Raw genomic sequence first — 26,528 nt, 5'->3', positions numbered from 1 at the left:
TTTTTCATATTTTGCTCCATCAATCACGAGACGTATTAGTGAGATAAATGAAGAAAAATGAATGGGACATGCTGCCAGCATGCATTCAATATTTAAATTGTATAAGCAGGGCTTTACTGATGAATTAATAACAATCATAATGAGTAAGGACTAGAATAAAAAGTAAGATTTTAAGTTAGTTGTAACAAACTTAAATGAACCCAGCAGAAGAGTGCTCATGCATGTGCTTTTCTTTTTTTTCACTCATCCTTGCGTGACCCACAATCACCATCAATATAGATCTGATGATAGCACAACTTTTGTTTCTCATTTCATTATTTTTAATGAAAATGAATATCAACTTTGTCCTTTCAAAAGCCTTTTTTCCCAACTTCTTGTCTTTTTATTGTTTTCAAACAGGTGTGAATGATTCAAATCATTTGCAAAGTTTTATTACTAACGCCTTTATTTTACAGCCCTAACATTTAGTTGGAAACAGTTTTGTCTTGTTTACTTCCAACAGTGCAGGAGAAGAGTTAAGTAAATAAAACTTACCAATCACATACGGCTGGACACTGTTATCTGGGTCAGTATGTTCACTGACTAAAGAAAGCAAAACGCACCCACACCCTTATCTGACTAACGTCTCGCTGAATTTTCATCATGTAAGTTCGGACTCAAAATTAACTTCCAGTCGTTATTCTTTTAGTCTCGTTAGACACTAAATGCAGAAATCTGATTAATCTTTATTCGGAGTCATTAACATTATATTCTTATATTTTCACATCTGATTGACTAATTTTGATCTGTATGTTAAATGTGTACCAAAAGTGTCAGTTCATATCGTTCTAAATATGTGTCTCCTGGGTCTCTTACCTCAAGAAAAACACCCCCGCCCACCCCCACACCACCATACCGCCTGCATTTGCTCGCAGGCAGTTATTCTTCTGCTGGCATGTAGCTGGAAGTGCATTTTCTTTTTTTATCAGCGTGCAAACAAGGATGTTTCCACTTCAATATTTTATATTCTGCTTCTGTGTTAGAAAGATCAAAAACTATCTACGCTGCTGGAGTGTTATAATTCTGGGAACTTTATTCATCTGTTGCAGATAAATTATGAAAGCGCTGTTCCAAGATCAGAACTATTAAAACTGTTAACTCGGGTTTCACTCACACACACAGGTTGCAACCGTGCAGCTAAAGCACTCCCCATTCCCACTCCCTCTTCCACCACCGCCTTCCCTTTCTCTCACTTCTGTAACTTGAACTCAGACACACCTGAGGCAGCCTACATCCGATGCACAGGTGACACAGCCCGTGGATGGTGTGTATTACACCACCTCCTCTTCCTCCTCCCTCTCCTGTGTTCAAGTCCGCAGCCAATACACACACACTACGACGGTGACTCTCCACCTGGCCAGCACTCCTGCAGCCCGAGTATCGCCAAAGTTTCCTTTGTGCCGCTGAGCTTGTTCTCCTGGGGCTTTGCTCCGATGGCTGGGTGGACTTTAGGGTGTTATGGATCATCTTGGTGGTGACAGCTGCCCAGGCAGAGGCTGTAGGGAATTTAGTATTGAAGTGTGCCCAGGTGACAGTCCAGTTGAGGTGGCTTTAGGTGGCAAGAGTGTCCCTCACCTCGCTGGGTAACAAACAGGAATCTGTGGAAGAGAAATGCTCCTTGGATACTTCGGGCGTTCACGCTGCACCAGCTTTTCCGTAAATGAGTCTCAGTTTCCCCGTCCTCTTTGCAAAAACACTGCCACTGACCTCCAAACTCAAAATGTATTATTATTCTGACTCCAGTCATCTGTGCAGAATCATCTTTTTTTGCCTCTCTTTGTACCTACAATTTCATGCCAACCTCAGCTTCATGTGTTTGACTTCCCTTTCTCACTCAAAACCTTCCTCTTTTCATCTCTCTTCTTTCTTCTTCCATCTGTTGTATCCTGCACCACGCGGCCCAGCTCCTCGCCCTGTGGCCTGAACAGCAGAAGTTGCAGCAGTGCCTGAGATCAGCTGTGTGAGTGTGTGACGGCGTCATGTAGGCGAGACTGGCGCTGGCTCAGCCCGCTCAGGCCACACTGTAGCTCCTGGCAGGGGCGCTCATGGGAACTCTTCAACAGCAGAAGAATAGGAGGAAGTGCCTCCCACCGCCACCCCCCTCCGCACACATACACACATGCACTTATGCATACCTCGCCACCCTGCTGCTTGAACAGCTTTGTGTGTCTGCCCCCGATAAGGCCAGTTTGTTTCCTGAGTCGACACTGTGAGGTTGTGAAAGGTGCTATAGAACTGTCCCTTGTAAATACTGTATATACTCTGCAGTGACTAATGCAGGCAGCGCGAGTGAGACATGTATGAATAAGACCGTGAAAGGCAGGACTTTTAATAGGCCGGGCCTGAGCCTGCAGTTGTCGCAGAGTTAAACTCGGACCACATGTGGACTGTAAACGGAAACGTGTCTGATTGCTCTCCACTTTTGCGTGTTACCAATTTTAATGACCTCATTTCCCGGCAAAACACACAAAATACAACGACAGCACTGTTGTTTAGGGACAAGCTTCACTCTCGCGCCTCAATCAAACTTCGCACCTCATCGGACTCTTTCCACCGTACTTTTTTTCCCCATACTCCCCAACCTCCGTCCAGACATTCTGCTTGTTTGTTATGTTTTCGACTTCCACATTTCCTCTGCTTTTCCTTTCAGTCGCTCCCCACTCGGCTCCAAGCACACGGTACGGAAATTCGCAGGTCTGAGAATTCCGAACAATCTCCCCTCCTGCTCCAGCTATCCAAGCTTTGCTTCTGTTTTTGTTTTAAATATCCGTATATCTGAGAGAGAGGTGGTCAGCTGCAAAATAACAACAAAAAACGCCTGAATAGCAGCGGAGGGAAAAAACCTGTTAAATCACGACTGCGACAAAGGCTGTCTAACCCTTTACAGCCCCTTTAATTCCCAGCTTGCTGCTTTTTCTTTTTAATCGTCTGAATATCTGGCTCGAGGAAAGAAACACGGACAGAAAACGAGCGGGGTGAAAGAGGAGTGCTGCTGCATTAGTCTGTACAGTGTTAATAAAGTGGCAGAAAAGGCCATTGTTTTAAGATCCCTTCATGCCAATAGTGATGGCAGCTTTTCCCTGTTTGCCTTTTGAAAAGGGCGAGGGTTACCCGTCAAGCACACAAAAACACTTTCTCTTTCTTTCACGCTGCGCTGTTCACCTCTAAATAGGCAGAAGGACGGATTAGAGGGACAGAAGAAAAGGAGAGAAGAAAGCCGGTCTTAGCGAGAAGAGTGAAAGAAAAGTTTGAAAAGCTTGTCTCGGAGCCAGACAAGGCCAATCTGTTTTTTTAGTAGTGTGGGATCTCTCTCCCTCCTTCTGCCTCTCTCTTTCTGACCTGAATAAACAGCTATCAAAGGAAGAGACGTCTTCTGAGCCAGTGAACACACGATGGGTCTAAGACCGAGTTCAAGGTCACAGCTCGAGTTGCATTTAAAATTCAAACAGTGGAAGTTTGGCATGCAGAGTCATAGGTGCAACTATAGTTACAACATTTTGAGGGTGACACTGTGCATAATATGAGAGATAAAGAGCAAGTCAACCCTGAATGCAGCAGGCCAATGAACTTCAAATTGTTTATTTACTGTATGTTTAGGGGAGAAACTACACAGGAACAAGGTAAAAACTTTCAAGTAGCTAGTGCAGATGCCATCATGAAACTTCCCCAGCAGATTATTTATGTTATGACAACGCATTTTTTAAAATAAAGCACATACAGTATATTTATGCAGTAAATGCGCAGTGCATTATGGATGTTTTCTTTCCACTAGTCTGAAAACCAGATCTCAAAACTAACAAAAACACGTTTTTCTCTGCAGTGCACCACCTTAAATCGATCAGTTACTCACATCATCTGTTTGAACTGTAAAGTCAAAGAACAAGTGGCGAATTGCAGATATATATGTCTCACACGTTTAAGTGATGGGACTACATGAAATCTAAGGGGATCAGCAAAGTGATCACAGTTCTTACTTTTAATGTCACTACACTTGAATTGAAGTGGAAGACTGCTCTGCTCATCAGAAGCAATTTTAGGGGTTGAGGCACAGACAGTTTGCTCTTCCCCCTGAAACATAGCAGGACAGGGTTGCTTCTTTCAGATTAACAAAAGTTGGAAAGTATAGGAAAGAACAACGATAAGCTCAGCACCTTGCGGAGAAGAGAGGAAGGTTAAGAGCAGCCAAGTCCCAAAATACTCACAAAAGAATATTTCCTGGCAATGAATCCAGCCATTCTTCTTTTTTTTTTCAAAGACACAATCCAAAAGAAGAAAAAAATAAACTCTTTCTCATCTATTCAGCTCACCTCACCCTTCCTGTCCATCCTTTGCAACAGACAAAAGTGTCAGACCCATTTGCACAGAGACGGTTTAAAAGCTAATGGTAGCTGACAAGCAAATTGATGTGAGGGGACATGTTGTCCAGGGCTCAACTATTGTTAATATTCATGAACTGTGCTCACTGTCATTGCCATGAGCCGATAGCCTTTTTTTAAAAACCAGTAAACATAACTGGTAAATGCTGACATGGCATCTCTGTTTCATGTCAAGTCTTAAATCTGTGCTTCAGATGATCATTTTTAGAAAGTGAGAAAACAAAGAAAACTCCAGAAAGTTTGAGTTTGCAGCAGCTGCTTCACAGATCCAGCATTATAAGTCCAATCATGAACTCTACAACCTACAACCCAGGCTTAGCTCAGCACTGAGATTGTTCTCATCAAGATCACTAACAAATTCCTCAGTGCAAAAGATGCTGGCCTTTTCAACCCATCCACTGCCTTTGATATTGTATGCTGCAGTGTTCTGCTCACCCACTTTACCCAATGCATGTTTGTGGCACTGCCCTCTCCTGGTTCCAATCATACCTCTCAAAGGAAAGCAGTTAATTACTATCAGTAAGCCCCACTAGCTTCTCTGTCCCAAGGCGTTCTCCACTGCTCAGATCAACACATCAATCTGAATGCCTCCACCTCCACAACACCTCTTGTCTCTGGGTTTCATTTTCTAATCCTCTTGCTAAAAACGCTCAAGCATGCATTTCTCTTTCCACCCCTGAACTTCTGTAATAAAGTGCTGTTTCCTACTGAGTTCTTGAGAGGCACATGTCTATCACACTCCTCTACAAGACTCTCCACCTCACCTGCAAGCCCTTCTACCGTCTTGTGCCTCAGCATCGCTCTTGCCTCCTAACCCTCCTATCCTCAGACACAGGAGAGGTGCCCGTTTCTCTCCACAGACTGCAGCCTGTGAGAGACAAAGCCTTCTGTAGCCACACTCCAAAACTCTGCAAACTAACATCCAAAACATGAAATCCTGGACAATTTAAGACGTTACTCAAACCCCACCTTGCATCCTCAGTGGGTTTTGTTCTAGCTCATTAGGCTTGATTATTTTCCTGTTTTTTTTTTTCCACAAACCAGCACATTTGTTTCTAATGTGCTGGTTTGTGTTTTATATAACAGCTTTTACTCTACATTATTGTCAGTAAGTGCCCACAAAATCTTGAAAGGCATCTTTATAAAGGAACCATATAAAGGAACCATTACATTTATTATGTGACCATTATTATTATGGTGGCAGTCCTTGCTTTCTAACAAGCTATAGTTTAATTTTACTTCAGTACAATCTGACAGGTAAACTAATCCTTCACCCTAAATTGGTAACTCAAAATGTCAGATTTCAAAAGATCAATTGCTTTAGTTTTCCATTTAAGGCATTGCAAGAGAATTTTCTGATTTTGTTTTTAAGAGGACATCAACATTTTCTCTAAATATCACACAAATCAAATGCTGCAGTCACCACAACATGCCCTTCTTATGATTATTAATCCTAAATGCCAACAACACTTTCTTAAAAAGCAGCACCAGCATTTCGGAATAAATTACAGGGACATTCGGCTCGCACACTGCAACACACACTACGAAACACATTTTATCTTCCAAACATGTTAACTAACTTAATTTATTAATTAACTAAATGCACAAGAACCACAATACGTGAGAAGAAGTTGTGAAAGCGTATTCAGTGGATGGAAAATAGCCATGTGCTTTTTCATTGCTGTGGTACATTCCTTTGTGTATATCAAGTATTATCTTCACCAACATCTCTATCAACATTGCCAAAGCCTTTTAATGAGTCCTGTGTGAATCGCTGAAGGTATTCATGTGCAAGGCCATTACCAAACACTGAAAAATGTTTGAGTTGGTGAAGAGAAGGCAGTTAATGATACCACAGACCTCTTTGTTTAGTAGGGGACAGGGGGGAAAGAGAGGAGAAGGATGCAGAGGAGGATACCACAGTGAGGGAGGAAATTAGCGGTGGTCTGGAACGGAGCAGGGACATGGCAACAGAAAGAGAGTACAAAAAAAATAAAAAAGGAGAAACTCTAAAAGGGTTTTCCATTCTCCCCTAATTTAGTCTGTGAATGTGCTTCCCCCCCTCCCTTAAGTCTCCCCTGAGACTGTCCCACACAAACCGCACAATCATATGTTACTCTGATTCACCCGGAGATAAAGAGGAAGAGGGAAAACAAGAATGAAGGAGGGAGGAGATGAGAAGGGAAGACGAAAGGACCTTTTACACATGCAGATGCCACAATGCCCTCAATGACCTTAAAAGCGACTCTTCCAGCAGTGTAGGAAATGTAATGTATTTGTAAGTTTTGTTTGCATATGTGGAAAACATGAAGATATAGAGAAGTACTTTTTAACCTAAACGATAGAAGGAAAGCATGTGAAAGGTGAAACTAAAGTTACCTCCTCTGTCTAATCCTGTGCAATCACTCTGATTCTCTACATAAGCGCCATATGACCACTGCTTTTCACAAAGCTGGCATCCCAGAGTGTTTCTAAAGCAACACGGATACATTTTAAGTGTCATACTGATCTGCTGAATAGGTCTGAGGGGCTTTGTCCACTAAAGCATTTTTTGCCAAGTGAAAACGCCAGACGTTCTTCTGAAAACATCCAGCTGGGAGCGCTTGAGAGCGCTTTAGGGGGACAGCGTTTTTTGTGGGGGTGGGGATTCAGGTTAGCGCTTTAGTTGCCACGAAACGGAATATTCACAAAAGTAATGTGAAGCAAGTACCTGACTCCAGCTGACTGTTGGTTAACTCATAGATCCCGGATCAACAAAACGTGACTCCAAGAACTGTTTCCCTCTGAGCAAGGTGTTCATTTGGGGATGTCAGGTAAAGACAGGGCGACCGTAAAAGTCCTCCAGTGTTTTTAAGTAGCCAGTGAGATATTAGTCCCGCACCTTCTCTACTGTGGCCTGATGGCTAAGTAAATAACAACTGAGCGTTTTACCCAAAGTTTAATTTGTGGCAAACTGAAAAAGCGTCCAGTTTGGAAGACGACGCTGTGGAATTTAGGGTCCTGTAAAAAAACACAGGCCTCAGCCATTGCAAAGTGCGGTGGGGGGAGAATTTGTTGGACGCAGCCTCAAACTGTTATTGATTATTTTTTATTCACTCCATGCAGTTTCTTGATACCATGAAGATCAACCAATAGGAGTCCGCTTTTACCTGATGTAATTTAATAAAGCTCAGAGAAATTAACTTTATAAAATGATTTGGTCTAAAAGATTGATTGTGGTTTGAGAAACTGTCTTAACAAGCACAGGGGGAACTTCCACTCAGGATATTCAGGGTGTCTGGAAAGTGGAAAAACATCCCACTTTTATGCCAAGTGTAGGGTTTAAAATCTGCATATTAACATGTAAAATCTGATTTTTGTTAGCAGCACATGGTTTCTGGTTGGGCTTTCAGTACAACTGGTCAATTGCATTTAAGCAGGCTTACAGGTTGTATGCAGACAAACAGTGTGTTTATAGAGCAAATGATGGAATGTATTTTGGGCCAGGGTTGAATGATAGCTTAGCTTTCTTCTTTTTTATCTGCATCCACACAATGACCCCTACAGAAAACCAGAAGTCTTGGCCTTTGAGTCGAAGCCAACGGCAGCTAAAGACAGAAGCAGACTCAAGTGAAAAATCTGAGATAAGATCAGGTGAACAAACAAAACAACAAAATATTGAATTTCAACTTGTCACGATCCTGGGTCTTATGACCCAGTGTTTTGAGTTTTAGTTCTTTTGATGTTTATAGTGTATGTTTAAGCTTATTAGGTTTCCTATGTTCATTTGCTTATTAGCTCCCCCTTGTGTTTTCAACCCCTGCGAAGTCTCCCTTGCCCTTCGTGTGTTTCATGTCTGTTGTCTTATGTTGTCATGTCTGCCTCTCATGTTTCCTGTTTTATTTTGAAGAGATCTCGTGTTTTTATATTATGGATTATGTTTTGAGTCCTTTGTTGTACTGTTTCTTGTTTCCCTAGATTTCAGTTATGGTTATCATAGGTTTAGTTCTTTGGCTTTGTAATATGGCTTCCCTGTGTTCAATGTTGTGTCTACTGTGACCTCTTTGTACCATGTTTCTGGTCCCTGTAGTCTGTCTTCTCAGTTGCTGTTAAGTTTGCATGTTTAGAGTTCAGTCAGTGTGTTTCCTGTTTTACTTTGAAGGTCCATGTCTCATGTGAGTGTTTCTAGTTTTGCTTCGCTTGTCTCGTCCAGCCTGATTACTCCTAGCTGTGCTCTCCTTCTGTGTCTCATTCCCTCGTTATCCCTCTGTGTATTTAAGCCCTGTGTTTCTCTTTGTCAGTGTTGTAGTCTCCCTCATGCTGTGTGTGAGTCTCCCTGTGGCTTCTGGTGTGCATTTTAATTGGCTTGTCCCAGTTTAGTTTTGTATTGCTTGTGTTCTATTTTCCAGCAATAAAGCTGTGCTTTTGAGTTCAAGTTCTGTCCCTGTGAGTTTGCGTTTGGGTCCAATCCCTGCCTGCCACATAGCCGAAACATGACACAACTTAACAGTTTGTTTACTTTGTCCAACCACAAATTAACACTGACATTTATTAATCTTGACCAATCCTCCCTAAACCACGAACAAGCACTTTTTATTGTAGCCGAACAAAATAACTCATCTAACAACCGAAAATTATTTAACGCAAATCAGTGTTTCCCTAAAACTAACCTGCCTGCCTACTTAATTATTTACCGCAATCAATGAGTCATAAAAGTAATTAATACTATTTCTCATTCATTCCACTGCCAAAATAGTCACTATTAATTGTTTTATTTTTTCAAAGTTTGTCTGCTAAACAGTCTGTGACCAGCTAAGGACTTTCTTTCTTACAATAGGCTTCTGAGCCTCGTATGCATGTTTTGTTACTCTACTACTTAGACTGAGGTACTGTGGGGTTTTCTGATGACATGCAGCGTATTGTACATTTGTACTAAAAGACTGATAATATCCGTTCTTCAGTCTTGTTTTTTTTGTTTTTTTGTTTTTTTGTTTTTTTTTTCGTGTAATCTGCTCCATACATTGGAGGGGGGAAAAAATACAAGTAACTATCTCGAACAAGCACCTGTTTTACCATTACAGGATGCATTCTGGAAGATGCTTGTAGCAAAGCAATTTTATGTCTTATTTATTTGCTGCATAATTGCTGTAATTTGGGATAAAACAACACCAGCACCATCTCTGATGTGACACAGGACGGTCAAATGAGTCACAGCATAAACGAAGAGCCAACCAGGGGCTTCCACTGGCAGCAGTAAAGTAAGATTATTTATATATTTATTTTTAAATATAATAACCACTTTTCACATTTATTGAGCAAATTTTAAAAGCAGACTTTTTGGGGGGGTCAGCATTGATTCATCAGAGATCTAAATTTTAATCTATAAGCTAATGTAAAAATTACACACTGGATGCAGTGTAAACCAGTTTTAACATGATAAATATGTTCCATTGCTTTCTGACATTGTGAGGATAAAAAATAAGCTTATTGTAATGGACTGTGATAGACATTGTTTGATCAAGATGCCTTTCAGAAAATGGACGGATGGAAACTTAACTTGTATTCAAAAAGCTCTTAGGTTTCAGTTTCTTAGGAGCAGAGTTCTTTGGGTGGCCGTGTGTCGGTGCTAGCTTAGGGTGTCCATTAACCACACGGTTGGAGGTTTAATACCTTGGCTGTCCATGTGTGAAAGTACCCATGGGCAAGACACTGAATGCTTCTAGTGGTAACCAAGATGCTTGTTGTGTAGCTCTACCACCAATCATGCATGTGAATGAGTAACTGAGGAACTTTTTACACATAGTTAGGTTTGCAGAATTTAACTAAGGTTTAAAACTGTAGCACTAAAAAGTGCTACATACAGTTAAGTGCTGACAGGTGTATTATTTTTCTTTGACAAACACCTGATAATGAGAGTTGCATTATCTGACAGCAGCTTTAAAGCCAAGGACTATGCATATGCCATGTCTTAATGACACTGATGTAATGATAGCTTAAATAAAAGCATCCCTTCTAATAGCTACAATGTTAGTAACTCTTTTGTGCTATCTTGCTCAGGTCAAGGAGCACGTAGCATAGGTTGCAGCCAAGCAGTGAAAATATTCATTCAAAAAAGTTCCCAGTAGAGCTGGCACGAGACCAGGAACATCTTACATTATTATACCTCCCTACTGAAGGTTACCACTGGACAGTGCAAAGAAGCTTCTGCCAAAACCACATGCTACATGCAAAACCATCAGGGAGGCAGCTCATGGAGCACAAGGCCAAGAACAAAGCAGTTAGCGTTCCAAATAGGGTAAAAACAGGAAATACTCAATAGATTGAAAATGCCATTTGTGTGTCCCTTAGGAGTCCCAACTGTGCTTTAATCAAATAAACCCCTCAGGTCTTAGCGTGTAGGTTTTTCTTTTCATGTTGCTTTTCTTCTTCCTTGTTGCCACTTCAAATGGATAAAAGCATCCTCACTCCCTCTCCAGCAACTTTGAGGACGCTTGAACTCATTCATTTTTAATACTACTTGGCAAGAATGTGGAAATAGAGAAAACTAACTACAAAAAAAAGACGTAGAACTGGAAATGCACAACGTGAAGGTCAAGAGAGGCAATGTAGAAAGGATTTGTGCTCTCCAAGAACAGTTAAGAAAAAGTGACTTCTCATCTGACTGCACGATTCCTTCTTTTGCCTTTGTAATGACAAACAATCGCACCGCTCCACAAGTGAGTCACATGGAAGCGAGCCTTTTGACAAACATTGTCTTTCAAGAAATGACATCTCGCTTCACTCACCCCTCAAAGCTTAAGCGAATGATTCAATTAGTTGCTATGGTTTCTCAGAATGTGCAACGTGGAATTTCATGCAGTAAATTTCCCTTACTGCAGGCATATTTATGCATGATGACTTCAGTGGATGTGGTGTAATGTCACGGGTCAACTACTTTGTGTACATTTAACAGGCCTATCCGTTCATTGCACACAGACGTGGAAAGCCAGTAAATAAAGCACACAAGGACACACGCAGCTGCTGAAAACGAAGGACCACAAAAGTTGTGCACCTGTATGGAGAAACTTCCAACATAAAGTGACAGCAACGGCATCATCAAACATGTATATGGACACACATGTATATGCACTGCAAATGCTATTAAAGTTCCAGAGTGTTTCTGATGCAGTTCACTCACACCCAAACACAGAGCAGAAACAAATGTAAGCACAAGTAAGCTTTACACACACACACACACACACAAAAAAAAAAAAAAGTGAGAAAGGTTTTATCACACTTACTGTTAAGCATTGCATATTCTCAGGCCGATTGGTCTCAGGGGCAGCACCATGGTTTGACAGCACAGCCTCTGAAATGTAGACAAAGGAATCACGGGCTGAGACAGTGCCTTTGGAGCACATTTCTCCCTGTGCCAATGCAAAATGCCCCGCTGGATGTACAAAAATAAAGTCCTCAAACAGTTCTGAGAGTCCATAAAAGTCGCTCACATAGATAACAAGCAATTATGGCAACAGTTGTCTGGAGCAGCCTTTGCTGGGCTGGGAAACTTCAGAGCGCACATAAAAGGCAAAAGAAAAAAAAAAGAGAGCAGAAGAAGAAGAAGACAGGGCAGCCGCGAGAAGGAAAATCCCGTAAGATGCGAGGATCCAACAAACTGCCCAAGAGAGGAATGGAAGTGAGAACAAGTGAGAGGGAGGGAAGAATAGAGGGAGGGAAGGAGGGAGGGGTGAAGAAGAGAAAAGCAACTCCTCTCTCACTCTATTATCCGTCTGTCACAGGGCTCCTGGGAAGTTGCTATGGTTACAGGGACTCACGCCTCAGTGTCCTTTTAACTATAGCTCATAAAGGCAGCATTCAGCTTTAGGCCATGATGCAGATCTCCCTCACTCGCTCTGTCTTTTTCTCTTTCTGTCTGTGCTTTTACTTCCGTTTACATCTCTCGCTTAATATGTACACCTTTCCTCACTCTCTTTCTTTGCCTCCCAAACTTCAGACAGAGCCACCCATTCGTCACCCTCCAACCACTACCATCATCCCTTTGTTTGATGTGTCAATCCCCCTCCCCTTACCCCTCTCTTTATACTCTTGAGTCACACCCCTACCTCTCGCACCGTAGGAGAGGCGCGATCCTGTCTCAGACTGAAATTTTCAAAGTTTCAGCAAGCTCAGTCCAAACAGTCCCAGCGTAAATCAAAGAAAATAGCTGAGTAACCACTGATTTGCATTTTCTCCCCACTTACACATTTCACTCTTGCTATAGTGGCATATTAGTAACTAAGCAAAGGTTTGTGTCACCCCTAATTTCTTTATGTTTTCCTATAAAATGGGAAATAGATGCAGTAAATTGTTGAAATATGTAACATACATGGAAGTGCAGTATGTAAGGCAAAAACAAAGTTTGTACAATTCTGACGAGTATGAAAGTCAATATTCTGTATGATCACCTTTATTCTTTAACACAGTCTGAACACTTTTAGTCAAACTAAGCAGTCTTCAGGAATAGTTCTCCAGGATTCTCTGAGGACAATCAAAGCGCTTCTGTGGATTCTGGCTGCCTTTTGTTATGTTCTTTGTCATGATGATCCCACACTACTTCAATAACGTTGCAGATCTGGGGAGGCCAATCCACAACTGACATTTTCATTGTGTATTTTTCTTTCCAGGTATGCTTTTAATGCATTGTAGTGATTTTTTTATGAACGTACTATATGATGCTGACGCCAATCAGAGACTTTCCACTTCTTGATGGTATTGCACAGTGGAGCAAAATTTAACTGTATTTCCCTGCATTCATAATTCAGTTAATTTTGACGAGATGACCAACACCACTGGCTGAAATCGACCTCCAAACCATGACAGAGCCTCCACTGTGTCAAGGTCTGCGGAGGCAGACCGTGCGGAAAGGTGTGTGGTGGACCCAGGTGCGAACACAAACGAGGATGCAGGAGTGGATTCCAACAAAAACGAGCCTTTTATTACGGCTGAAAAACTCATAGAAAAGAACAACAAAGTAACTGAGGGAAAACCTGAACATAGACTGGGAAACTATGACTCTAATGAGATTTAGACAGCAAAATGCAAACTATGGCTGGGATACTACGACAAGGGGTAGGGGAGATAACACAGACGACGCGACACAGACTACATGAAACACAGAGGCTAAATACACATGAGGGATGATCAGGGGAAGTGGATGCACACGGGGAACACAGGTGACACTGATAATCATAACAAGACACGGCAGGAGTGAACGTAACACTGATGGGAGACGGGCAAAGTAAAGCAGGAAGTACAGAGGTTCAAACAGGAGGAGAGAGAGCACGGGGAGAACGCAGACATAACGGGCTGGGGAAAACATAGAATAAAGCACAAAGAGAGACGAGGGCTCATAAATACACAGAGGGGCACACAGGGGGTAAGAGTCACGAAGGGAAAACACATAAGGAACAACGTAACAGATCAACCCAGGAAGCATGGCCTAAATAAGGAACAAAATACAAAAATACATGAAAAACTAAGAATACTGGGCCCACATGGCCCAGGACCATGACACCACCCCCCCCTAAAGGGCTGGCTCCCGACAGCCCAAACCCGAGAAACAAAAACAAAAACAGAAAACAACCCACCCAGGGCGGGAGGCGGGGGACCAGGACGGAGGGACCAGAACGGGAAACAAAATAAACAACAGAAAACACGGGAGCACATGACCATAGTCAAAACAAAGTTCAGGGGGCCGACCCAGAGCCCACAGGCACCAGAGTTCACGGGTCACACGGTCGGGGGGCCGACCAGGCGGGTGGCAGAGCTGGTCCGGAGGCCGGCCGCGCGGAAGGCAGCGGCGGCGGCGAAGGAGACGACGGAGCAGTTCAGGGGGCCGGCCGCGCGGAAGGCAGCGGCGGCGGCGAAGGAGACGACGGAGCAGTTCAGGGGGCCGGCCGCGCGGAAGGCAGCGGCGGCGGCTCTCCAGTGTCAGGCGTACTGGCCGAGGCCCGGTGGGCACAGGACCAGTCGAGGCGGGACCAGGTGACGCACAGGCTGAGGCTGCAGCGGACGAAGGCTCTGAGGCTGCAGCGGACGAAGGCTCTGAGGCTGCAGCGGACGAAGGCTCTGAGGCTGCAGCGGACGAAGGCTCTGAGGCTGCAGCGGACGAAGGCTCTGAGGCTGCAGCGGACGAAGGCTCTGAGGCTGCAGCGGACGAAGGCTCTGAGGCTGCAGCGGACGAAGCACAAGCTGGACCAGGCGTAGCAGAAGGTGGCTGGATGGGCTCCTCGGGCCCTCCAGCAGACGAGGCGTGAGGCCGGACGGGCTCCTCGGGCCCTCCAGCAGACGAGGCGTGAGGCCGGACGGACTCCTCGGGCCCTCCAGCTGAGACAGGAGGCTGAACGGGCTCCTCGGGCCCTCCAGCAGACGAGGCGTGAGGCCGGACGGACTCCTCGGGCCCTCCAGCTGAGACAGGAGGCTGAACGGGCTCCTCGGGCCCTCCAGCAGACGAGGCGTGAGGCCGGACGGACTCCTCGGGCCCTCCAGCTGAGACAGGAGGCTGAACGGGCTCCCCGGGCCCTCCAGCTGACGAGGTAGATGGCGGCGTGGGAGCCGCGGAGTCCTGGATGAGCTCATCCGAGCTCCCAGCAGGAGCTGATGCAGAGCCAGAGAGATTTGAGACCCCTGGCTGAATGTGAAGCTGACCAGCGGACCGTACTGCTATCGGGGGCTGGGCTACAGGAGCTACTGGGGCCTGCGCTACAGGCGGCACTGGAGCTACTGGGGCCTGCGCTACAGGCGGCACTGGAGCTACTGGGGCCTGCGCTACAGGCGGCACTGGAGCTACTGGGGCCTGCGCTACAGGCGGCACTGGAGCTACTGGGGCCTGCGCTACAGGCGGCACTGGAGCTACTGGGGCCTGCGCTACAGGCGGCACTGGAGCTACTGGGGCCTGCGCTACAGGCGGCGAGGGAGCTGACTGAACTGAGGGTGGCGGCGAGGGAGCTGACTGAACTGAGGGTGGCGGCGAGGGAGCTGACTGAACTGAGGGTGGCGGCGAGGGAGCTGACTGAACTGAGGGTGGCGGCGAGGGAGCTGACTGAACTGAGGGTGGCGGCGAGGGAGCTGACTGAACTGAGGGTGGCGGCGAGGGAGCTGACTGAACTGAGGGTGGCGGCGAGGGAGCTAACTGAACTGTGAGGAGCTCAGAGCGCCGGCGGCGAGAGTGCCGCTTCTTTCTATCCGTGGAAGCGGGCGGGGTGAGCGGTGGAAGTCCCTGGCAACTCCGGGGACCCCCGAGAGCGAGGCGCGTTCCCCGAAAGACTTGCTCACAGTCGGGGGTCAGCCACGGCTTCCACCGGAGCTTCTCCTCCAGCTCCGCGAGAACCACCTGCTCCCGTTCAGCGATGTCCCGGGCAGTGATTTGTGGGGACATCTCCTCAGAGCCGAAAATCACTGCTGACACGGACTCGGAGGCGGCTTCGGCCAGCGGTTCCGGCCCAGGCGACTGCTCTGACGACACCCCGGACTCTGGCTGCGCTGACGTGCGGCGGCGACGAAGGCGCCGCTTCCTCCTAGCAGCGGCTGTTGACACATTGATAGCTGTGACGGCTGGCTCCTCATCCTCCGACCACATCCGTGCCAGAAAGGAGGCTGGAGAAGCGAAGTCCGAACGAAACGGCGAGGGTGAGCGGCTCGTGTACGAAGGCATGGATGGTAGCGACCCCAGGTTGCGTCCGAGTCTCAGTGAGCCAACTTTAATCACCCCGGAGCCGCAAGATGGTGGAGGCGGTGATGGGGAAGTTGCGTGACAGCGGAACGGTGGTGACGCGGCCCGTGCGCTGGGTGCCTGCTCCTGAGGACGGGGTTGGAGGATGGTGCGGAGGTAATCAGAAATCAGGGGGGGGTAGCGCCTCCCACAGCCAGGGGAACACGGTTACGCTCACCCGCAATGGGTGACGCAACTCCTCCGTATCCTCCTCCCCGGAACGCTGCATCCACTGACCGCATAGCGCTTCCACTGTCTGAACGACCTCCCTTCTCTGTGTCGCTGGGTCCATACTGGTCGCGTCGTACTGTCAAGGTCTGCGGAGGCAGACCGTGCGGAAAGGTGTGTGGTGGACCCAGGTGCGAACACAAACGAGGATGCAGGAGTGGATTCCAACAAAAACGAGCCTTTTATTACGGCTGAAAAACTCATAGAAAAGAACAACAAAGTAACTGAGGGAAAACCTGAACATAGACTGGGAAACTATGACTCTAATGAGATTTAGACAGCAAAATGCAAACTATGGCTGGGATACTACGACAAGGGGTAGGGGAGATAACACAGACGACGCGACACAGACTACATGAAACACAGAGGCTAAATACACATGAGGGATGATCAGGGGAAGTGGATGCACACGGGGAACACAGGTGACACTGATAATCATAACAAGACACGGCAGGAGTGAACGTAACACTGATGGGAGACGGGCAAAGTAAAGCAGGAAGTACAGAGGTTCAAACAGGAGGAGAGAGAGCACGGGGAGAACGCAGACATAACGGGCTGGGGAAAACATAGAATAAAGCACAAAGAGAGACGAGGGCTCATAAATACACAGAGGGGCACACAGGGGGTAAGAGTCACGAAGGGAAAACACATAAGGAACAACGTAACAGATCAACCCAGGAAGCATGGCCTAAATAAGGAACAAAATACAAAAATACATGAAAAACTAAGAATACTGGGCCCACATGGCCCAGGACCATGACACCCTGTTATAAAGATGTATTATCAAGACAAAAATTTTGAATGCTACTATAAAGTGGGGGTTTTTTAAAGCCCGCCCGCTACTTCTTCTTTTCAGACACACTGCACATTATCCCAACATATGCAACTAATTTTTAATATTAAAATATGAAAAATTCTGCTCTTTGGGAATCACCTTGTTGATGCAAAAATACTGTTTTATGCTGTCAGACTGTGTCATCTGTGGCATTTTTCACAGATTCAACAAAAGAAATGGTGCATGAAAACACAATTTAGTAGTTTAGTTCCTTTTTATGCTTGAATGGTTCATATGTCAGTGTTAGGTGGCTTAACAAAAAAACATTCCTCTAAAAATGGTTTAGTATAAAGACTGGAATGATAATGACTGAACTTCAGAAAACCAAGAGAACTGTAGCTTAAGACCACATTAAAAATTATCAGGAAATCTGCCTCCTTGGAAGCAAAATATAAAGTAATGAGAGGTGTCTAGGAATTTTTGCATGGTACTGTATTATTTATCTGTCATACAGGGTTATGAGTGAAACATTATTTTTCTTTTTTGACTTCATTTCATTTGTTTTTTGGGGGTAGGGGTTGTTTGTTTGTTTTTTAATGAAATGTAACTTTATTATACATGCATGAAAAACAAAATTAAGCACTTCTCAACATTCTGGACACCGTTTCCTGTGTAACCCTGTTGTAGTTTTTAAGTAAATCTATTAGCTGTGAGTCTGAAAGTTCCTGGGGAAGGCAAAAAAGAGGGGCTAACCTGGCTGGCTTTAAGCCCAGAAGAGAAGCCTTTTGTCTGGGTAAGACATAAGTAGCACAGGCCATATGAGGGTAGAGGCATGCGGCAGCTAGCAGTGAGAAATATCCAACATGATTGAAGGGAAAGAAAGTGGTGCAATGCCACATGGAAACAGTGGACAGTGGGAAAAGTACACACTAGACAAATTCAAGAAAATGTGGGGAAAGGTAGCAGAAGGGAGAAGTTGAATATTTGAGAAAGACAGGCAATGACAAGAGGGAGAAAAAACAGAAAGAAACAGAAGGCAAGAGTGAAAAAAGGAAAAAGAGAATTCAAAAGGTGCTGGCAGTGCATCGCCGTTGAGTCAGCCAGTGTCAGATCTGCCAGAACACTGAAGCCTTTGACTTTGCTTAAGTCCCTCATTGCAACACTCAATCACTTGACATCCAGGCCCTTTTTATTCACCTGCTGTCACCCACAAACAAACACTTGATGAAGAGAGCAGAAAGGCCAAGAAAAGAGGCGAATGTCTCCACTTCACTTTGGAAGTATCTCGAGATCAACTCAAGCAGCAGCAAACACTGTGTAAAATGCATTCATTAGCACAGCTAACTGACAACAGAATAGGAGTAGCAAAAGTATGTTTTAAAGATATTTAAACACACATCAGGTTTTGTGAGCAGCAGGTTATGATTTTTGCTCACTATTCAAGATGTTTAAGTCTGATATCCTGAATAACTTTGTGGGAAATTTGATATGGTGAGTTTATGGACTAAATGAAAACAGTTATGTTCAATGCATATTTTTAAGGGTGTAATCATCTTTCAATATCAAATAGCTGAAAACAAATAATAAAACGTAAAATACATTTTTTGAAAAAGCACACCATTGAAAAAAAATTATTTAAAGTTAATTTGAGCTGAAATAATCATTGGTAAATAAAAACAAAAACAAAATCAGTTTTTGAATTTCACTAAAATAAAGAGCGATTTTTTTTAAAGGTAACATAAATTATGGTATAATTGAAAACAGTACAATTAAAGCTCTACTCATTTACAAAAACAAATCGAGGGAGTGTAATATATTCTGTAATTGTATTAGTTTAAAAACATCAATTTCAAGATGATTTTGACATTTCCGTCATAATACATTTGAAGGAAATACTGTGTATGTTGAGATTAGGCTAATCTCAGATTTTAAAAAAATAATCTAAATAAATGAAGGAGTTTAAATGCAGTCAGGATTATTTAAATGTTACTGACTTTGTAATCTTCTAAAATAAAAATGATCATTTTAGATGTGAGAATTGACAGTATTCCAACTCTCACTTTTATTGTTGTCAAAACCGATTTTATGTACACACTGCTTGATGTAGGAAGTGACTTTTGCCATGGCTGAACAAAGGTTTCAATTTATTGAACAACTAGAGTGGAATGTTTTAAAGCTGGGATCAGTGAACAAGCAGCCCTTATTCTGTGCTTGTCGTTATCTACACAACAAAGATTGAAGAGTAAAATAAATTTGCACGCGCGCACACGCACACACACGCGCACACACACACACACACACACACACACACACACACACACACACACACACACACACAAACACCAGAGGTCTTTATAATGCAGTATGATTTACGTTTGATAGGATACCTTCTGGTACATAAAGCTGCACAGCTGTCGGGGAATGACAGTCTCAGTGATTCAAGATTCAAACATTTCTTAAGCGTGATGACATCAAGATGACCTCTACCACAGTCAGTGTAAAAAAAAAAAAAAATGAAACAAATCCCTCAGGCAGAGATGTTGTTTGTAGGTTAGATGAAATGTGCATGTCTGTCTGAGTAATGCTGCTTTAGTTTACCCAGTTTTGGGTTTTGTATTTTGCATTTGTTGTACAAACAGGATATTTTGGGTTTAAACTGGATGTCACTTCAATCTGAGTTTATGGGTGGTTCTGGTAAATAGTTGTGTGACTCACCACAGAGCTGAATGCAGTGTGGTGCTCAAGGGAGTCTTTATTGGTCAGTGGACAAATTGATTCTCAAGGAAAGACAAGACACAAAGAGGTAGGGCAGCAAAAGTTGGATCCGGCTTAGTTTTTCCGTATTATATAAATAACAGTATTATAGTTGCTGTCATAATTATTGTGTTGGGTAAACATATATAACATATCCATGATGCATATCTGTCTAACTACTTGACTGCATGCTGTTCTGTCGTCCTGTCATTGGTGTTTAACTGAAAGCACTTTCTGTGTCATTATTTCATCCATCCTTTCATCAGTCTACGTATAATTGCCACCAGACCTTTTCCAGGACATAAGTAACATCCAAGCAGCAAGCTCCAGATCTTAAAAATTAAGCTAATGTGAAAGTGTATTCAAATTAGTCCCATTAGACTTTGTTAAAATGCCAAGCTTTACATCAGAAATAAACAAAAACAGCCTGACACAACAACGGTTAGTATCTGTAACTAGTTTCCTACTTTTTAACCGTAAAAAGCTGTGAATTATTTCCATGACTTACTCACTTAAATTGTATTAAAGCTTAAAGTTATACATTATTAGGGTACCACATGTCACTTCGAGCGACAGGTGGGTGTTAACACAGGCAGCTGTACTGTTCGGTCAACTGAACTGGACTCAACCATGTTTGTACTTTTCTATTTTGTGCTCCTTCCTCCTGATGTTGCTGTCCACTGGGATTGCCACATCTATTACAACTGCAGGCTTCTGCTCCTTGTCAACAAGCACTATGTCTGTTTGGTTTGCCAGCAGCTGCTGGTCTGTCTGGAACTTTAAGTCCCACAGGACCTTAGCACTGTTGTTTTAAACGACCTTCAGTGGTGTCTCCCATTGGGAGTTGGGTACTTCTATGTTGTTCCTATACACTATCTCAGACAGGATATGCCTCTCCGAGTACAGCCTGCAGCCTGGGTCCTGTCGACTCTGGATCTGATGCTTAGGGCCTGTTCTTGTGTTGCCATGATCAGAGCTTCTGTCCTTTCCTTTATGTCAGCCTTTTCCTGATAGCCATCTACCTGTATTCGTGAACACTTCACATTTCTTCCTAGATTATTCCTGGATTGAGGTTCTGGCACTCACTAATGCTCATTCTTCCTATTTCCATAGTTTTTCGAGCCTAAGAATCCTGGATGTTGGGTGTAGACCTCCATGCATTGTGAGGAGTTTAGGGGTCTTGACATTGGTGGCATCTACTTCCTCTTATGGTCAGCTTATTATTCCAGCTGGGTACCAAATGGTCAATAGGGTGCATGCACTGATGGCTTGGAGTTTACTCCTCCTGCTGAACTCTCCTCCTGCTGAACTGGTTTCCCAGTACCTGTCATATCTTCTGGAGGTATTTGGCTTCTGTTGACCTTTGTGCTTCTTTATCCTGGTCCCCGTTAGCCTGTAGGATACCCAGGTACTTGTAGCTGTCCTGCATCTCCATCCTATATAAAGACGCTGCCTAGCTGTCACTCCTACTGAGGCTGGCCAACAAAGAAACGTTTCAGCTTAAGTCCTGCCCACAATATTGAGCTTAACAGAAAACAAAACTTTTTATTCATGTTTTAATCACATTTCCATTGCATTGGGGGCAATGTTAATGATCTATCACCGTCTGTTTTAACTCTTTAGCTATTCTGTTTGATTGCATGACAAAATTACATTAAAAAGTAACATGAAGCCTTAGGTAGACTACAGCAATACATCTGTAAGAACATAAAGGCTATATTCCTTTTTGCAAATACACTTACTGGACACTTTATTAGTTACACAGTGATAGTACTATGTTGAACCTCTTTTTGTCTTCAGAACTGTTTTAACTATTTGTGCTTTAATTATTTGTGGCGCAGATTCAACAAGGTGCTGGAAATATTACACCACATACCACAGGCGCTCTACTGGACTGAGATCTGATGACTGTCATTTGAGTACAGTGTACATTGTAATTTTCAAGAAACCAGTTTTTGTGACATAGCATGTTGCCGTGCTCAATGCAGCCATCAGAAGATGGCTAAGGAAAGGCAACATCAATCTTGAAAGGCACATCCCATCCAGATGTTGTCTTTTTCAGTCTTTTGCATATTTCATCAAGACAATGTTAAACTACATACTGCATCTATTACAAGGCATGGTTGTCCAGATCTTTCACCAACTGGTGCGTCAATAAATGAAGAAAAGAGAGAACATCCTCGCCCAAAAGTCCAGCAGCTGGTCTCCTCCATTTCCAGACATTTATGCACTGTTGTTAAAAAAAGAGGGGATACTACACAACAGTAAACACTGGCCCAGCTTTTATGTGACATGTTGCCAAAATCAAAATCAATATGCGGCAATACTTTTCTTAAAATGACACATTTTGTCATTTTCACATTCTATTGTGAATAAAATATCAATTTATGGGATTTAGATTTTACACAGCATCCTAACTTTTTTAGAAATAGTCTTCTAAATAGATGTGCAGCAAATGAATTGTGTGTTTGCTCAGAAACGATAAATACCAGAAAAAACAGAAAAAGACACATTTTAAAAATCACACAAGAATAATACATATTTCTAAAACAGAAGGTGAGTGTTGACCTAATTCTTCTTGACCTCAGCAACAGCTGAGCAACCCACTCACGATTATTGCACGATGCCAGATTGAATAAGACAATATGATTACTTCTGGGCCCTCTGGTCAGCCGGACAGTAATGACAGACACATTTCATTTCCTGTTTCTGTCCTGAGCAAGGGAAGAAAGCCAGAAAGGATTATGTCAGATGGCTGTTGATTCAGTGTTGCCTGATTGTCCCTGATTCAGATTGGGGGGAGAAAGGATTTAAGGAGAAAAAACATAGAAATGTTTAGAGCTTGGGATTTTTAAAAAGTCCCTAGAAATCTCCAGTTTGAATAGTGCCTACAAATTCAAGAAATTCAACAGCATCTTCATCATCTTCAGCAGTAATAGTGTTACACTTTTTTACAGCACTGGATACTTTGATGATATTTGGAGTTATTTTATGTTTATTCTATACTGCATTTGGTGTATTAATTCCTGTTATTGGCTTTTTGGTTTAATGCACATTGCTGGCATAATACATTATTGCATTTTTTTTAAAGGTTTCCTTGCAATCGTCTACATCGATTTTATAATCTGTCTACATTTGTTTAACTTGACAAGCACTATAATGTGACTTTTAAAAACGACTGCTATAAATGAGCAATAATGTTATTATAAAGTAAAATAGTTAAACCAAAAAGATCATCAACAGTACTAATGAACACGTGAATCAGAAAAGTCTTTCTGTGACAGATCTACTTCTCCTGTCACCTCCTGTGCACAAGCTGCTTCCTCCATATAAACTAAAATGGGAATTGGTGGAGAGGAATTTAGTTAATATGTGTTTAAAGTAGTTTTATTGTTAAGATGAAACAAAAAGTTCAAATTCACAACTCTGACCCAACTACAGCGTCTGTGTACACTAGGGTGACCAGGTGTCCCACTTTATAGAGGGAGTGCACATCATTTTTATTCCTTGTCCCCCCGTTCCACATATTGAGACAGTGGCCCACATTCTGATTGGCTGTAGCCTGCAATACACTTTTCCAAAGTCAGGCTTTTAGCCAATGTACGTAAAGAAAGCAGGGAAAGCTTTCATCATAGTCAAGAGCAGGTTATCCTGTGTTTTGCTGCCAGTAGGGAAAACTTAACAAAGTCACAAGTGATGTGCATTTTGGCCGAACATGATGGAAACAGAATGAAAATAAAAGAACAAAAAATCCCTGAAAACTACATATAATTGGGTGAAGCTGTTGGAAGGCACTTCCTTTGCTTTTTTGCCAGGGTTATTTTTCAATTTTGTGTGAGGGGAAACATGGTATAAAGTGACATGGAAGGTGTGAGTCATAAATGGCTCAGAATCTTTTAAAGAAGTCAGGTGTGCCCATAAGAGACGTACAGATATGTAGCTGCAGTCCTACTGAACCCCAAAGACAATTACAAGACAATTACAGTATTGCTTAGAACCAGCTTAAGCTTCCTTTTACGCCTGTTATACTTAGTTGGTGAGAGAGCTGGAAAATTGGCTACCTCTTAGCACTACTGTGTTTTAACACTGTGCCCCCAAAACACTACTACTCCCTTTTCCTTTTTTTGGGATGTGCTTGTCTTAGTACAAGTTTGAAAAGGTTTCCTTTCTTATTTTGTTTTTTCTTTATTTGATTCCAGAATGTGTGTACCCATCAGCTCTCCTAGAGTAACCGCCTGTCTCCTGGAATCTCCCCCATGCTCTTGAGACTGTGCAGGGAGACACAGCAAACCTTCTGGCGATGGCATGTGTTGATGTGCCATCCCGGAGGAGTTCCGCATATCGCCTCATGCCACCAATAGTGACACTGACCTGAGTCTAATGCAAAACTGGTGAAAATGAGGAGGGAGAAAGTGTCAAAAATGTCTTCCAACTCTAAACCCATTGTCTCATTGTCTCCCCTCTAGTGCACATGTTGTTAATTTTATTACCACCAACACAGCTGATACTGATCAACAACCCCCTCTGCTACTTAACTGGCTGGATCAATATCCCAGACGTTTAACTGACTTTTGACCAGGACATGTCCTTCAATGCACATATTAAACAAATATGTAAGACTGCGTTCTTCCATTTGCGCAACATCTCTAAAATTAGAAATATCCTGTCTCAGAGTGACGCTGAAAAACTAGTTCATGCATTTATTACTTCCAGGCTGGACTACTGTAATTCATTATTATCAGGATGTCCAAAAAACTCACTGAAAAGCCTTCAGCTAATCCAAAATGCTGCAGCAAGAGTCCTGACAGGGACTAGAAAGAGAGAGCATATTTCTCCTGTTTTGGCTTCCCTTCATTGGCTTCCTGTTAAATCCAGAATTGAATTCAAAATCCTGCTACTCACATACAAGGTCTTAAATAATCAGGCCCCATCTTATCTTAATGACCTTGTAGTACTGTCACACAGCGGAAATTTGTGTTTTTATGTTTTATCAAACTGTGTATTGGTACATAGTGTTGATTTTATTTGCATGATTTTATAGTGATATTTATATTGCATGTTTGTTTATTGATATTTATACTGCATGGTTTTATCCTCATATTTATATTTGTGTTAATGTTGTACCATGTTCCTTTAACCCACTGTGGACTAAACAGATAATTGTAGGCACCTGTGAGGTGGGGGCGTTCCCCAAGGTGGCCTATCAGCCGCCAGGTTGACCTGTTAAAGGGGATGGTGAGTGCAGAGACAAAAGGAGAGAGGAGTGACGCACGAAGGGTGAGGAGGCGAAAAAGGAACGCGTGCAACCCCGCACGTGTGTGGAACGAACTGCTGCCTGACTGTGGGGCGCCGCGAGTTGTTCGGCGATCCAGTCCTAACGGCAGGAACGGCAACAGTGGGTGGCGATGGCTGCAATGCACGACAGGGCAGGGATGCCCCTCTGCCTGCATCTGACGGTGAGACGAGGGAGGCCGTGTTCAGGTGTGGAGTGGGGCGGGACTGTGCGGCGACGCGCTGTCAGGAGGAGACAGGTCTGCGATAGGAGCCCCCTCCCTGGTCTGTTGCTGACGAGTTTTACCATACTGGACGAGAAGTTCCTCTCCTGTCTCCTTCATATAAGGACCATTCGCCCATGTGTGGCTGGACTGTGGGATTATGGGACTATGGGAGAGTAATTTTAGTATATGGAAAACATGTTTTAGCCTTGTTTTAATATTGTATAGTTATTTCTGCCGGCAGGGTTTTTAGCGGGTTGCAACACTATTTTTATTGTATACGGGGAATTTTATCTTGTATTTGTGACTCTGGCTGTGTTTGTTTTATGGAAATAAATGGTGTTTGAAGCCAGCTTAGTTTCTGTGCCCTGTGCGCTGACCCACCCACTCCCCTTTTTCGCTTGTATGTATACCAGACGTGGTGGTGGTGAAGATTTAGGTCCACCAGTCTTAGCGGCTACAGTACCATATCACCCTATTAGAGCACTTCGCTCTCGCTCTGCAGGCCTACTTGTTGTTCCTAGAGTATTTAAAAGTAGAATGGGAGGGAGAGCCTTCAGTTTTCAGGCCTCTCTTCTGTGGAACCAGCTTCCAGTTTGGATTCGGGAGACAGACACTATCTCTACTTTTAAGATTAGGCTTAAAACTTTACTTTTTGCTAAAGCATATAGTTAGGGCTGGACCAGGTGACCCTGAATCCTCCCTTAGTTATGCTGCAATAGACGTAGGCTGCCGGGGGATTCCCATGATGCATTGAGTTTTTCCTTTCCAGTCACCTTTCTCACTCACTATGTATTAACAGACCTCTCTGCATTGAATCATATCTGTTATTAACCTCTGTCTCTCTTCCACAGCATGTCTTTTATCCTGTCTTCCTTCTCTCACCCCAACCGGTCGCAGCAGATGGCCGCCCCTCCCTGAGCCTGGTTCTGCCGGAGGTTTCTTCCTGTTAAAAGGGAGTTTTTCCTTCCCACTGTTGCCAAAGTGCTTGCTCATAGGGGGTCATATGATTGTTGGGTTTTTCTCTGTATCTATGAAGCACCTTGAGGCGACTTATGTTGTGATTTGGTGCTATATAAATAAAATTGAATTGAATTGAATTGAACTTGATGCTTTACTTTAAAAAGTGTTGC

The 26,528-nt window shown here is 43.5% G+C and overlaps 1 protein-coding gene across 3 annotated transcripts in view; it reads right to left on the bottom strand.

The window, feature by feature from the left end:
• rgs3a (regulator of G protein signaling 3a) overlaps positions 1-26,528 on the bottom strand; it is a 173,135-nt gene that overhangs the window by 105,650 nt on the left and 40,957 nt on the right. For 2 of the 3 annotated variants that reach the window (XM_085359803.1, XM_085359804.1), the window contains exon 1: positions 1,258-2,028. In XM_085359803.1, the coding sequence (XP_085215929.1) occupies positions 1,258-1,506 (249 nt within the window). In that variant the 5' untranslated portion in view covers positions 1,507-2,028. Of the gene's footprint in view, positions 1-1,257; positions 2,029-11,674; positions 11,743-26,528 lie in introns of those variants that run through there. The other variant, XM_085359802.1, reaches the window with a different exon arrangement.

Source organism: Diplotaxodon limnothrissa, linkage group LG7, assembly GCF_057381915.1.
Source record: "Diplotaxodon limnothrissa isolate DT_005_m linkage group LG7, D_limnothrissa_male_GT1.1, whole genome shotgun sequence".
Lineage (NCBI taxonomy): Eukaryota > Metazoa > Chordata > Actinopteri > Cichliformes > Cichlidae > Diplotaxodon > Diplotaxodon limnothrissa.
Note: the sequence above shows the minus strand (reverse complement) of the source record. Positions and strands in the feature narration are given on the sequence as shown.